The sequence below is a fragment of the Coccomyxa subellipsoidea genome, assembly GCF_000258705.1.
Source record: "Coccomyxa subellipsoidea C-169, whole genome shotgun sequence".
NCBI lineage: Eukaryota > Viridiplantae > Chlorophyta > Trebouxiophyceae > Coccomyxaceae > Coccomyxa > Coccomyxa subellipsoidea.
Genome location: NW_005178032.1, coordinates 870,726 through 885,908, shown reverse-complemented (window position 1 = coordinate 885,908; position 15,183 = coordinate 870,726). Strand labels below are relative to the sequence as shown.

Genomic DNA, 15,183 nt, shown 5'->3' with positions numbered 1-15,183 from the left:
CTGGCAGCAACAGCAGTTGATCTTCACTTCAGACAATTGTTTACTTTTTTCCCCCTGGCATGACACGTGGCATTGCACGTGCATCATGGAGGACACAATGTCCTGCAGATGACGGAGTTAGACACCTATGAGAGCGCTCTACGCTTCTGCATCACAGTCAAATTACTCCAGAGCAGCTTATGGTCACTCCAAGCTACAGTGGCCCTGCAAAGGAATGTGCACACCTAGCCTCAGTGATGCAGAACTTGTTGCGTCACGCTGTACACGGTGTAATGTACAACCAGATTACTAAGGGCCACCGGTGTGCGCATATTGCCAGTCAGGAACACCACCAGATCAACGTGTCAATTTTGGAGGAATGTTCATTAATGTAATATTGTTAATGCAATTATTGTGATATCTGCCTACGAAATCAATGCTTGGCGTCTCTGTGCGACTTGAAATTCCTACATGCGTGCTCCGAGCATGAGTCATCAACCTACCTACTAGGCTTAGTAAGCCTTACAATCAAGCAGCAGAATTACCTACAATTCTCTGTAGTGGCTTGTCCAATGCCCTTCACTTGGCCGGTCTCAACTGCACACAGAGCTTATCAATTTCTTCATTACAGGGATGTGCCATGTCTGGTGGTCACTAATCAGTCACCTGGCGATGGTGAGGGTCTCCTCGGCAAGAACATGTGAGCTCTTTTAGTCCTCCATGCGTGCCGCACATGCATCCAATATACGCAGAGGTGTCACTGCAGCAATGCCACGAAGGGGCGCGTCAGTAATTTCTCAATGACAGGAACTAACCAGCATTGGGCACATTTGCTGCAGCCTGATTGTTGGACACCGCCTCACCTGGGTACTCCTCTGCAAGCTTGCCACTGCCTCCAACCGTTTTCGGATTGTCCAGGAGAGACACTGCTGCCAATTGCAGCGAATGGGAGAGCCGCTGGGATGCTCCATACGTAAGCGGCAGATTATCACTTTGTCGCCTGCAGAAAGACACATGCTCACCCAAGAGACCTTACTTCCATGCCTGCACATGGAGTCTACCTCCCAGCCGATTAATATTTCTGACGTACATGCGACACATATAATACAAAGTTTCGCTTGTACATCTGGATTCAGTTCAAAAGAGGCATAAAAGGTTTAGCCAGGATGAGAAAGTTTGCAAAACCTGCCTCAGAATGGACAACATCGTCTCGTTGATCAACGGCTACGAGAGTGATTCAGCCTTGGAGAAACAAAAATGCTCCGATTTCTGCCAGCCTCATGATACTTGACCAATACGAGGGCCCAAATGATCCTCAACAAAAGTATTTGCAGCTGTATCAATGTAGCACTCAACTTCAGAGAGTCATGGATTCGTTGCAAGCATGCGCCTTCCTGATAGCACGCGCAGTTTTACTATCCGACGCCTGATCATTCAAGAATTTTATCTCGCTGAACATCGCAAGCTCGGTGTTCCTTTGTGGAATAGAGCTGCAATCTCACATCGGCCTTTCCATCGTGATGACCACATCTCGGCTCTGCCTTGGATTCGCGCTGTTCTATATTTGTGTGCTGCGATCTCATATTGCAACCGAGTTTCCTGATCACAAGCACTATTGAGGTAAGACGAGTATCAGAAGTTGCATCAAATTTCGTTCAAATATATTGCGGTCCCGCCGCAAGTGAAATTATTCTCGATCGCCGGATTCTTCGGAAGCCAAGGTTGCACACGCGATCACTAGTCAAATGGGGAAGAAGATCCTGAGCGTCGCAACTTCAAGTGACCAGCTCGGAGATATCAAGACCGGGCTATGGTAGCTGACCTCCGAAAAAAAATTATCCTTGGCCTACTCAGATGCTTGTCAGATGTAACACTGATCGTCTGGTTTCATTCGGTAGTAAGCATGAGTGTCTCCAACAGGTTGGAAGAACTTGCAGCACCATATTATATATGGAAGAAGAAGGGGTACAGCGTGACGGTGGCCTCTATCAAAGGTGAATCAGGATCCAGACTCCAGCACCGCTCGCTGCAAGCCTTTTGGGGTTCTGTATCGATACGCCTCATCATGTGAACATCATTCTGACTGTCGTGATGGCTTGTGCAGGCGGACAAATCCCTCTTGACCCAATGAGCCTGAAGGATGACTATCTCACCGAGCCGTCCAAGACGTTCCTGGACAGTGGTGAGTGGGCCAGCACAGCCAATTCGTCTACGCTCACTTTACCTTTTCGACCTGTTCTATGACTTCATTTTCTTTGGGTTTGAAGCGACATGCATGTGTGATTCCTGCATGCAGAGGCCGCAATGAAGGAGCTGAAGAATTCTCCTTCTGTCAAATCTGTGAACATGGACGAGTACGATGCGCTGTACATTCCAGGCAAGCGTGAAGTATTGACGACAGGGATTGACTCTCTTCCAAGATCATGGGAAAGCTTTTCTGTAGAGCAAAGGATTTCAGATTCAATCCTGTGTATGCAATGTGGCAATAATGCTCCTGGGCCAGAGGTGTCTTGCATGTGTTGCGCATTGCATGTAAACTGCAAGGCAGCCCTTTCTCCTCTTATTGGCACTCGAATTGCCTTGTGTGTCTCTTGCACAAGGATCTTATATCACAATCTTATTGATATCTGAGGTTCTTTCTTTGTTCAACAGAGCTTCACAAGACCTGTAGCTGGTTGGAGCTCCCCAGCCTCGATTTGCATGTCTCAATATCGATTTGGACTGGCCATATTCTGGCGCCCTGACATTGCCGAGCACCTCTCCAGTACTGGGCGGACTAAAAAACAATTTGTTGTTCAGGCGGGCATGGCATCATGATTGACGGCCCAAAGGATCCCCACCTGCGCAAGACTGTGGAGACGGCTGCCAAGCAGGGCAAGGTCATCTCTGCTGTGTGCCATGGCCCAGCCGGCCTTGTCTCTGCTGAAGTAGATGGCAAGCCTGTTGTGAAGGGCAGAAAGGTGAGTCACAACTTGGCCCCGGCTGGCAGGGGCCGTTGCAAATACTGAGCAGCGTGCCCACTGTTGGGTCTTGCTTGGAGCAGGATCTTGACAGTCCTTCACTGCAGCTTGTCTGCCAACGCACCTTGCCTTTTGGCAGGAAATGCATTTCATAAAAATGATATAATTCTCAACTTTTGCAGCGTCTCATGGTAATTTATGGTAGCGTCATTGAAAGAATGCCCTGACAGTATACTGCCACGAGCAGATGCATGCATGTGGACCGGGGTCCCTGTAAATGCATGCTAAACACTGTCATGCAGTGCATGCTGTGGAGGTGCGCGACTGTCACCTGCAAGCCGGATTATGACGAGAAGGGTCTGATTTGCTGCGCATGCATGCACATTGCATTTGAGCCTCGGCTGCGCTTCAACAGGAACGGTGATATCGATATAGTCATCATGTGATGACCTGTGGCAGGTGACCGCATTCTCGAATAGTGAGGAGAAGAATGTGGGCAAGGAATCAGAGGTGCCATTCCTGCTGGAGGACAAGCTGAAGGAGCTCGGTGCCAAGTACGAGAAGGTAATTAGCCTTCTGAGCAGACTTGGACTGCCAGGAAATTAATTTCCCTGCATGCATGTGCACATCACTTGGCAGGCATGCATCTTGCTGCGTTCCACTTGTTGAAAAGCAGAAGACAATGACAATGAGAGGACTGATTAGCATTTGTGTGCCATGGCAGGGCAAGGACTGGTCTCCTCATGTGGTCACAGATGGAAAGCTCGTCACTGGCCAGAACCCACAGGTGTGTTCCTGGAGTGCCCAAATGCTCCTCAGCTTGGCCTCTGAAAGGGAAGTACACAGTATGTTCGTTTCCCTGTAGAAATTGTGCAATTTCTAAAATTTTCAGTGTAGAATATGCTGATGTGCCTCTGTGGCCTGCAGTCAAGTGCACCGCTGGCAGAGGCAGTGGCAAAGGTCCTGGAATAATTCTACTAGAATGATGCACAATCTTGCAGAAAGAAGAGGCATCCAATGCACTTTTGAACGGGGCTTGCGCTGAGACAGGATAGGGCTGTAGGCTTCATCAGGACACAAAACCCTTGGCTCCAAATTGCGACTTCCATTGCATTATATCATGTGCCTGTGTGGATTGCCAAGAGCAATCGCTAGCTAGTCGTGTGCCATACATGCTTGCTGGGATGGACAATCCATAGAATGCTTGTGTCTTTGTGCTTTTGCAGTGCTGGCTGGCCAGCGAGTTATAGAAGCTGCTTTGGTCACTTTGCTTCTATGCGTTTCATGCCATTGTAAGGTGCAAGGAATTTTGTTACGTGAAAGATCGGCACAGCTCGGTAGAGCAGCAGGCATTCATCTTTCAGGCCAAGCCAAATGACCACAACAGAGAAAGGTGGAAAAGTTTACGCTCTGGTTCGCAGTCTGTACAGGATTGGGTTCACCAGACCATTCAACAAAGGCTGACACGACAATGGAACTGTGCAATTCACAATCAAACTCTTTTGAAAGGCATGTTGATTTCAGGCTGCAGGAAAATTGCTCCAGACACCTGGGAACTGACTGCCAGCCTGGAAGTTACTCTCAAAAGACAAACGCTCTGAAACCCCCGAGCTTGATCAGGGTGCATTGATGTTATCAAACAGAGACATCACTTGCAGTGCCTGCAGGTCAGCTGACAACCTTTGATTCTATCTTACGTACTTCAGTGGTGAACTACAAGCAGTGCATTAAACCAATCATCTACTGCGGATGCACACCAGGGTGCCAAACTCAACCAACCATGACTCAGATCACTGGCTCAATTTGTACATCTCCCTGCCAGGGGTGCATGCTTGACAAAATGCCACCAGCGTCCCATCGCTCACTTCATTGCTCGTTTTATCAACTTTGCATGCTGCCCCTTCATTGCAGCACTCACGCCCACAATCCTTCAAGACACCGCTGTTGCAGCGCATCAAACAGCACATCACACGCAGCCCCTAATGCTAGCACTCACGCCCATATGTTTAAAGAGGCACATCATAGGACTGCTGTGCGGTGCCCCAATCAGATCTCCAACAGACCTCCAAAGTACCGGTGTCCACCAGATCAGCATCAGATCTCCACCACAACTCCGACCTCCACGAGGCGATCCCTGGGCACATTGAAGGCGCCGGAGGCAGTGCGGCTGTTGCGGCGCAGAAAGTTGTAGGTGTGCTCCAGGAAAAATTGGCGGATCATGCCTGTGCCGGGCTTGGGGTGGGTCATTGTGCGGCCCATGACATACACCAGCTTCATATTTGCCTCGATGGCCTGCAGGACAAATAGTCCAGAAGAATGGTCAGTGTACTGTCCAAGGATGTCTCATGCTTGCCCGTGCGCAGAACAAGTTGCTCTTGCAATCGGACATAGGCACATCTACGCAATAATGATGCGGTACATGCTCTGAGAAGGAGGCAGTACCAGACGAGGGCGAGTTTAAAAATGTGTTTGTGCGCAGGACTATGAACCACTGTCTATCGCGCCCAACTCTCCACAGAAGAATTTCCAGGGAGGCAACTGGAGGGAAATGCTGACACACAGCAAGCAAGCATGCTCAAGGAAGCCATACCTTGCCAGGCAGGACGATCAATTTTGCCGCCAACTCTGGCTTGGAGTGCTTGGCTATCTTGTTGAGAACAGCCTTGGTGAACTCGCCATCCTCGTCTATGGGGTCCGTGTACCTATCCGGCACACAGTCTTGGCCCCAGAATTTGGCTAAAAACAAACCTCACCAGATGCATGAAGATATGATTGCTCAACGATACATGCTGCTTCCTGTTTGTGTGGTGACGGGTCAAATTTACTTGACAACGCCCTCTGCAGGAGATGCGCATGCATGCCAGAGTGGTCCGCACATAGGCATTGGCTTGAACAAATTATAGTCTCTACTCTTCATTTATGTGTGACTTTGCTGTTTTTTTGAGATTTTCAGCCCCTGTTTTTGCAGCTTGATGTGGATTTGGGCAGGCCATAACAATGTTGGGCCCACTTTCTCCGGCGCTCCTCTAGATGGGCGGAACAATAAGCTTTATCATGAGGACTCACCCGTAGCGAGCGACACAGCGGTACAAGCCAGGCACAGGCAGCGGCATGAACAGCAGCCGCTCGCCCAAGGACACCTTGGGAATGGGCACATATCTGCGCCACCCAACAGGACACATTAAGACAGCCCACCTTGCACCACAAACATCTTTGCTTTCGTGGCAGCATCTGCAAGCCTGCTGCAGCATGTCCTACAAGCACCGGGCTGAGCTGCAGAGAATGTTCCTCCAGATCTGATCAATGCATGCCAAGAGGTGCAAGACGACTGCATGGTGCTCTGCAGCACATGCCACAGCAGCCGGACAGCAGCATGCATTAGACTGTGCATTCCACCTGCAGTAGTTGATTTTATCACTGTTTTGCTGTCATGCATGATGTGCTGTCATATACTGCTGAGGGAGAGGGAGGGAACATGCGCACCTGACAGTGATGAAGACAACCACCTCGTGCAGCGCTGGCACATTGGAGAGCAGGTTGGTGAAGGCGGCGGGGATGCCTGTGTAGGTATTTGTATATACCATGGCAACCCCTGGTACGCGTGCAATTTTGCCCCCGTCCTTCAGCGCCACCGTGCGCGCGATCCCCTCGTCCTCTGCCGCCCTCGGCCTGGGATTAGTCAGTTCTTCCAGATCAGCATTCACCAATCTCTCAGTCATCGTCACGAGTGGGATGATATCAAGGCATGAGAGTGAAAGAACAGGTGGGGCACATTCACTACGAGAACATCAGCACTCACTAAGCCCTCAGCAATATCCTACCATATTGAGAGAGAACTAGACCAGGGCATGAGAAACAGAATGCAGGTGTTACAGAATCACTGTGAGTCAACTGTGGTGCATTGCCTGCGATACCAAATCTTCCATGAATTGTTGTCATTTTGCTGTGAATGCATGATGCAGGGGCTGTTATGAGATTGAGACATGCTGCAACATGCTGTGGGTGGAAGGTGTGTCTCACCCCTCATCCCCGAGCCCCGTCAGCTTGAACAGGTCTCCCAGAAGCACTTTCTTGGAGTCCAGCGCATCCACCTTCCTCTTTGTGCCCCAGTACCACAGCACACTGACCGTGAACAAAATGCCTGCAAAAGCAAACAGGTTCCTCAGTAAAATCGTGCACTTATCTTGCAGCTTCCTCTAGTACATAGCCATACAGCTGCAAAGCCTTTGCTCCTGTGCTGGCAATATACCTTGTGATATACGGTACATCGTGGTAATTGTCAACATATCTGCGGTACGGTGATGACTCTGAGATTGAGAAAATGTTGCTCATGCAGAAGATGAAGAGAAGGGCAAATGCATCACCTGACAGTGCGATGGGGAACCAGCCCCCATGTAAGAACTTATTGAGGGCAGCTGATAGGAAGGAGACGTCGATCAGGCCAAAGATGACAAAGAATGCGAGGGCTGTAAGAATGTTGTGCTTCCAGATGACCAGCAGGCCCAGTGTCATCAAGATAGTGGTTATCAACATGACAAATGTCACCGCCACTCCTGCACGAGCAGCAAAGGACACCATCAATCACCAAAATAATCTGCAAGCAAATTTCTATATCATGCCATGCTGTCTGTGAGCGGCCTTGCTTGTTTTCATACCTTGCTTGTGTTCATGCCTTGCTTGTGTTCAGAGGCAGCAAAAATGGTGCCCAACAGTTTGTGACTCTCGAGGACAACAAATGGGGTCTCAAACATCTAGCAGATGTGCCATTTTGGTGCACAAGTTCAATGCTTTGCATGAAAGAGCAGGGCTACTAGCAACAGTCCTTGCAATGAACCTGCAGAAATGCAGGTCTGAGTGTGTGCAGTCTGACATTGGGAAGCGCTGTTAGCGCACCATAGGCGTTGGAGATGGCCAGGGAATCTCTGAAGCCGGCCACAACAATGATGGTTAGGACCATGAGCGTCCAGTTGGCTTCTGGGATGTAGATCTGGCCCTCCACAATCCCAGAAGTGTGCACAATCTTCACGCGCGGGAAGCAGCCCAGCATCAGGCTCTGGCGGATGATCGAGAAGGTCCCCGATATTATGGCCTGCAGCAACACAAAAAGACGTTAACCCCAGCTTGCCTGTTAAAATATCCAGAAGACATTCCTGGAGTGCGTGAAATGCAGAACATCCAGGCATTCTTTCCGAAACATACTAGGCCCATCTAAGCACGATCTCAGGCTTTCAGCCAAGCATGCAGAGCAGTCTAGCAGTGGAGAAAGCAGCTTGCTAGAAACTATTGAACACCGTACAAGTGTGAGGGACTCACCTGGCTGGCAACAATGGCGGCGAGGATGGAGATGACAAACATGGGCCAGTAGACCGGGTCTGGGATGGCGTCATAGAAAGTGTCTGCCACGCTCTCAGGTCTGTTCATGAGAAAAGCTGCCTGTCCCAGATAGGTGATGAGCACCGCTGGGTACACAATGCAGCAGTAGCTCAGCTGCAGCACACCACACCATACCTCACAAACACAACTTGTCTTTATTGTGACATGTCACCGGCTGACTGGATCCTGACAAGGTGGGAGGAGCAAAAACTAGAGTGATACATACACGAAGACCTTGTATCAGATTGGATACATCTCTTCTAACTGTCTTACTTCCTTGATCCCTGAGGACGCTCTTGCTCTGAATTCCCAAGCCTGAGTTTCTGCCGCTCAACATCGATCTGGGCAGGGTCCAAAATGTGGACATAGATTGGCGAGCACATCTGTACTGTTGGGCGCACTAATCAGGGAATAGCATGCATGACAATATGTCCGGAAATTGTGTGGAGCATGAATTTAGACTCACCTGCACAGCCTGGCGGGAGAAATGGCCCAGGTCAGCATACATGGCCTCCACTCCAGTGATGCACAGCAAGACCCCACTGAGAACTTCCCAGCTGAGTTTGTCCTCGTCGCGCCAGTAGAAGATCATGTAGTGCGGAGAAAGCGCCTTGAAGATGCCTGCACAAAAGCGAGCCTCCTATTAATACCAGCACCCAAAGCACAAGACAGCGCAGCTTTTACTAAGCTTGCATGGGGACAAGTGCAGCATTTTTCGAGGTCCACACAGGTCACAGGTAATTGTAGCTTGTAGACATTCATGCAAGAGATGGAGAATGCGATGTAGAGAGGTGGTCAAGAAAGGAGCACACCTGGATACCAGACAACGATGTTGTAGATACCGATGCAGAAGTTTGAAAAGAACCAGAGCAGGATGACGGGGGCAAAGACAACCCCAAGCTTGCTTGTGCCCAGGCGCTGGAACACATACAGCAGCACCAGCACCGCGCAAGAAATGCCGATCACAGCATCTGCACATGCAGAAGAGTCTCATCAGCATTTTAATGTTAGCATTTTGCATCCTCCATGCACAACATTGGGGCTTCAAAGATGTGTGCAGCAGTGCTTGCTGCCTCATATGAACCATCTATAGTAAGACCTGCCATGATAGGCCCCTGAAAGCCTGTCAGATGCATGACCTTCACTTGCGCATCAAAATAGGCACTATAAGGGAGTGCGACGCACTGTTGCCGATCGAAGAGATCTGCTTGAGGCCCGAGATGGAGGACACAACAGATATGGACGGCGTCAGGCAGCCGTCTCCGATGAGCATGCATGTTGCGATCAGCACAAGCACCAAAACCACGCGCTGAAGGAAACGGCTCTTCTGTAGCGCTCTCGTGACCTGCAATACCATAATACAGATTCACTTTCCACCCACGTAACTTTAGCACCAAGAAGGAACTTCCAAGTGTGCAGTGCAGGAAAACACAATGATGTAGCAGTCAAATCGGCAGGTGTCAGCTTGGGACGGGCATCACATGTGTGGCTATGCTTGGCTTCACGCCCCCCTCGATCTTGGTCCCAAATCTGGCCAGGTTGGTGTCATACTCCTGCTCTGTGGCTGTGGGAGTCGGCAGCCGAGCCACACGGGCAAGGCGCGCATACAATGCAAAGGTTCCACCTGTAAACACAGCGCAGATTGAGTCATAAGGCGCGCCAGTGAGCTCCTTTCAAAGGAAGAGATCCCCATGTCGGGGATGACCTGCTTGCCTGCATTAACAACCGCCAAGGCATTACATCATGCCCAAGCCAAAGGAAAATGGCACGACAGCATGCTAAAGGAGCCATGTTTCCTGATGTGGTTGGCACAGTTAGTGAGCAAAGCTTGCGTTCTGGGTGAGTTCTGATGCTAGAAAAATAATGAGAGAGGAGTGCACACCTTCGCCTTGATCATCTGCGCGAAGTACGATAAAGACATACCTGTACAACAGCAGCCAACAGGTGAGAACATCTCTCAACACTTCACATGGTCACCTGTTTGCATGCATGCAAAAAATGGTTATCCCCAAGTTCTTTAGATGAGATGGAAGCGCACTTGATGAGACCCACAAGTGTGAGGGTCCAGAAGATGAGGCTCATCCCTGCCAAGACCTCCTCATTGCTCGGCGGTTTCTGAAAGACGTTTGCAAAGGTATACAGCGGCGAGGTGCCGATATCTCCAAAAATGATGCCAATCGCTCTGTGGGAGGCAAGGCATAAGAAGGACCCTCAATCTCTGTTTCAAGATTGATTCAAGTGCAAGAAAAAGCAATGTGCAGGGACAAGACGCAAGCCAAAATTAGCATATCACACCTGTATGACAGGCTGAATGTAGCAGCCCAGCCGACTTTCTGCAGCACCACATGAAGCACACTGAGCGGTGCCCATCTGACATGCATGCAAACCCAGGATCCGCCGAGACTGCTTTGATTTGAGATTTTCAGCACAAAGGAAGGGATTACACATGCACTGATATGGTCAAGCCAGGTTCTCACCGCCTTTGCATCATGGATCCTCCTGCCTTCTTCTAGATCTTCATCCCGTGCCCAAGCACTGGGCCGGTCCATTGCCAACCTTGCCTGAGATCCAGGACTGATGGCCCCATTCCTACCTGGTCCTAGGGCGCTGCCAATGGCTCGTCCTTGCATGCTAGAAGTCGCCTCTGTGACACCATGAGAGTCTCATCTGAGTCACAGCGCTGGAAGTACACAGGACTGTGCAAGATCAAAGAAGACGAGACACGAGAACATACTAATGACACTTCATGATGAACAGCAGCACCAGACTTTTGCGCCGAGCCTTTTCACCGAAAAGCGACGGCGAAAAAGGTTCCACTTAGGAATATAACTAGGGCTTCATTGCCATCCCATTCTGATGAATGAAACCCATAGCAGGATTGCTCTTGTCATAACCGAAATTAATTTTCAACGGCAATGTGCTCTTGTCGCTGAGCTTTTCCCTAAAATGATGGATACTGTTGTTGGCAGAACCTTGATCGATGGGCCCTTACCTCAGCAGGTCGGCTAGACCCCACTCAGGTAATAGCTGCTGTTCTCACTCAAAGCGTCCCAGGATCATGTCTGTTTTAAGCTTTGGCAGTGGGCACCGCATTATATACGCAAACCGGACAGTGCGCTGTAGTATCGCAGTCCTTCACAGGGCTCAACTTTCCCTGCCTGCGATCGCGACCACTTTTTACACGCCCCCTCAAATAGTTAGAATCTCAGACCATCTTGCCATCAGCGGGATTGCGCGTGGGTCCAGGTCCCTGTTGGAAGCTGATCTCAGCTCACATGTTGCCACCACGTGCCAACAGCTGCCCTTGAATCGTCATGTAACTTCCTGAGATCCTTCCCAAGCTCGTCGGTCTTGCATTGCCTTGAACTTGCAGGACAAGTTGTCTCACAAGGTACTGAAGCTATATTGAAGCCTGGCCTGGTGATGGCATCCTAGATTCCATTTTGGCCCGAGACCGGGCCCTATGTTTTAAACGTTACCATGGGCCAGCCAGTGCATGCATGCATACCGGTACTTGTAAAAATATGTCATGCCACTCATCATTGGTGCGATTGTTACATACGCTGCACCATGCACACTTTGGTGATGATCACCTCTATGGCCTGCTGTCAAAACCATCATTCACAACCGCCATGCAGTGAGAGACTGACCGCCGGTGCGGCGCACTCACTGTTCAGGCTGCCTCACGTGACAGGTACAAAATCCGCTTGCCCTAGAGGCCTGAAGGGGTAAATATCAGTATTCCTTTTCAGTACCTTCCAGTTCGTACTGCTTTGTCAGAGGTCCTGATCACTATAAAATCAAATCAGCTGTGAGCAAGCAGCCGGCATGCACACAGACAGCGATATGGGTGCAATACTTCACGCAGACAAAACAGAGAGAGTAGAAGTCAATCATTCCTAGCCCCGCCAATTTCTTGAGACGTTGAGACAATCAAAACGTGCAGCATGAAATTGCTGTCTACCTCGAGCAGAATAAGTAACACTGTGCCAGAGAGGACATCCCCTGCAGAATCAAATGCTATTCGCTTCTGCTGTGCCCTGCGCCTGACCTGAGAATGCAAGCAGTCCCGGTAGTGTTCATAATATTGTGTCTCTCGTTTCACATTAACTGCATCATTCAGGGACGCCCCTCTTGTATTGCACAAGGTATAGCAATGCAGTGCCCTGCGCTTTGCTCTTGACGGCTGTAAACAGCTGAGCAACCATACTCGGCAGGGTAAGTTATTTGGGCAAGCCTGCCTCACCCCACCAAGCGCTTCCTGACCCAGGAGGCCTGATGCACTAAATTGTTCCATCATCATAGTACACCGAGTCACAACCTGGCGCATTGCACTCTCCAGTGCTCTGCGCCTGACAGACCCCTATCTACTGCAGCTGAAGCTGCTTATTCCTGACCAGTGGCTTTCTGCAGACTCCAAGACGGTAGTGCACCCTGATCAGGCGCGGTCCACAGAGGCCAGAACAGCAATGCACGCTGACCAGTTGCTGTCCACACAGACCAGGACAGCAGTGTGCATGCTGATCAGGCGCTATCCAAAGAGCCCAGGGCAGCAGTGGGTAGGTATCACCAGCCCATGGAGCAGCCTTTGCCGATCGCCCAGTTCTGCTGGATCATGTAGCTCTTGCCGTTGAGCTTGATGTTTGCCAGGGCGCCGTTTGAGGCCGTCCATGTCTCTCCATATTTCCACGAGCACTTGTCTGCTCCCTCTTCTCCCCTCGAGTCATACCTGCGCGCAGATATCCCCATGTATGAGCATTTCCTGCAAGGCAGCAGTTCTGCGGTACGTCTGCTGCCAGTTTTCTGCTCTAAAAAGCAGCAATTGTGGCATGGTTCGTTGCCAAACTGCTGCACTTGGAGCCACCAAGGTGCCAGGATTAATGTTGGCATGTTAGAAAAAGGAGGTAATGTACTTCTAGTTGGTGCTCAAGTTGTCTTGCGGCCATGAAGAAGGCTATTGCCCAAGTCACAATCAGGGGCAGCTGGAGCTCACCAGGCAGAGGCGTCTGGGTCAGAGATGATCTCCGACAGCTCATGCGCAAAAATTGACGCGATGCCGTCCGCCGCCGATCCGCCGTTGGGCCCCTTGGCCTGGAACTCGCAGGTGCGTGGGCACCTCTTCACGCTGCCCACAAACCCATAACTGCGTACACAGACAGATTTCTGGGTAAGTACACCTGAAGGGGCCAAAGGTTATCAAGATTGTCAGCAACCAGGGTCACAGGGCGGGGCTTGTATGCATGAAGTAAAGGCCAGAACAACTGCAGACACAGGTGCTGCAAGTAGCACTAAGGAACCGAGCATCAATGCTCCAAGAATCAATACTAGTCTTCAAACAGGGCTGTGATGTGCAAGCAGTAATTTTCATGACAGGCGTTTTCAAGGAAGGTTATTGGGGACTCACTAGAGGCCATCCTGGTCATCGTGCCAGCCGCAGTAGCTGGAGCAGAAGCCGCCCTGAGCCACATCCGGGCTGGTGATAACAAAGTATGCGCCGTTACGGTCCCGTGGCAGTCCGCTGTTTATGCATGTCTTCACCACAGCCTGCGCGCACGCAGAACAGCGCCGTTGAATATTTATACAAGGGTCCGGCAATCTCTGGTGCTCAGCTTCTGCTGTCCTGCTTCATTTATTTGCAGGTCCTTAAAGAGTGGATGCTTTGGATGTGACTTGTATTCACTGCAATTGCATGGCAAGGGAGACCTTTTAAAGTACCTTTCGCGCTCTCGCACTGCCTTTCATGTTGGCATCACCTTAGTCTAAACGGTGCGCATTTGCGATGATTAGGAACGTAGCAAGAGAGGCTATTGAAGTGTATGGCAAGGCAAAAGGCACTCACCAGGACATCGGCGTCAGAGAGGCTGGAGCCGTGTGAGTAAGCATCGTAGCAGGTGCCGCCATGTGACACCTGTGAGGTGCCACTGTTGCCGGCCTTGTCATAGTAGCTGTTGTTGATGTTCATCCAGGGCGAGCCGCTCAGGCTGTTCAGAAACTCTGCCAGTATGCTCACCACCTGCGGCTGTGACGTCCAGTCACCATACCTGCAGCCATGAGGAAATTATCAGCCTCTCATGCAATGCGTTGGCTCGTATTGGCTTCTTGAAGGTGAGCACCATTTCTGCAAGTCGACTGGAGAGTGGTAAGGCCCACAGGCCATTTTCTTCCATGCTTCACAACGTCATACTTTGTGTACAGTATTCCTGGACCCTAAGGCCTCAGGGGTCGCCTATAAGTGGGGCATGCCATCACATGACAAGCACACCACCATGCAGAGGTAAATGGACTCGTGCCAAATAATACATGCTGAGGCTATCACCCTGTGCAGATCTGAGTTAGAAATAGCGCTGATGTATGAAATGAGGCAGGGGAAGCGCACATGATCAGGTAGACTTGGAGCGAGCTGGTGACAATCTTGCCGCCGTGGTAAGACATGACCGCCGCCGAGCCGCCGCTGCCGAGAACGTTCGGCGTTCGCGCCCCCTTGGACCCCTCATCATCTCCCCCGTTGAGGTCCGATGAGTCAGCAGTGGGGTACTTTGCCTGCCGCTCATACTCCCTCTCAACCGGGCTCATTGCTGTGAACTGGTTCGGCGCACTGGGCGTCAGAAAGCTGTTGACCATGCTTCGCAGTGCGTTGCGCGGCTGTGTGGTCGCCGGTGTGTCATCATCTGACTCTTCCCCATCCTCGTCCATGCCTATCATGGGCATTGTGCGCTTCACTGCCCCTACATGCTGCAAGGGAGCTAAGCTGATGTGTAGCAGCAAGCTGATCGCTAGGATGCACGAAGGTGTGAGTCTGCGGGGTAGAGCTAGCCTCATGGCTGCCCTGACTCTGCTGCGCTGCTGAACTGTCTGTCCTGCTGAGATGCTG

The 15,183-nt window shown here is 50.7% G+C and overlaps 3 protein-coding genes across 3 annotated transcripts; 1 reads left to right on the top strand and 2 right to left on the bottom strand.

Moving 5' to 3' along the window:
• Nucleotides 1-1,724: 1,724 nt before the first annotated feature.
• Nucleotides 1,725-3,911, top strand: COCSUDRAFT_37163 (class I glutamine amidotransferase-like protein; the record flags this gene model as incomplete). The annotated part of the gene is made up of 8 exons (XM_005646371.1): nt 1,725-1,792; nt 1,900-1,973; nt 2,084-2,161; nt 2,276-2,356; nt 2,779-2,939; nt 3,399-3,503; nt 3,664-3,726; nt 3,867-3,911. 8 exons carry the CDS (start codon nt 1,725-1,727, stop codon nt 3,909-3,911), a joined length of 675 nt encoding a protein of 224 aa, XP_005646428.1.
• A 908-nt stretch (nt 3,912-4,819) lies between these two features.
• COCSUDRAFT_29836 (potassium transporter) lies at nt 4,820-10,514 on the bottom strand. The gene is made up of 14 exons (XM_005646370.1): nt 10,351-10,514; nt 10,195-10,235; nt 9,794-9,936; nt 9,498-9,621; nt 9,125-9,283; nt 8,779-8,933; nt 8,253-8,426; nt 7,833-8,028; nt 7,304-7,492; nt 7,007-7,080; nt 6,423-6,586; nt 6,006-6,098; nt 5,530-5,641; nt 4,820-5,231 (listed from the first exon to the last, which is right to left on the bottom strand). Exons 1-14 carry the CDS (start codon nt 10,392-10,394, stop codon nt 5,034-5,036), a joined length of 1,866 nt encoding a protein of 621 aa, XP_005646427.1. The 5' UTR covers nt 10,395-10,514; the 3' UTR covers nt 4,820-5,033.
• Nucleotides 10,515-12,878: 2,364 nt separating this feature from the next.
• COCSUDRAFT_56329 (hypothetical protein) lies at nt 12,879-15,020 on the bottom strand (the record flags this gene model as incomplete). Its single annotated transcript, XM_005646369.1, has 5 exons — nt 12,879-13,041; nt 13,306-13,455; nt 13,717-13,856; nt 14,152-14,353; nt 14,689-15,020. 5 exons carry the CDS (start codon nt 15,018-15,020, stop codon nt 12,879-12,881), a joined length of 987 nt encoding a protein of 328 aa, XP_005646426.1.
• Nucleotides 15,021-15,183: the final 163 nt, after the last annotated feature.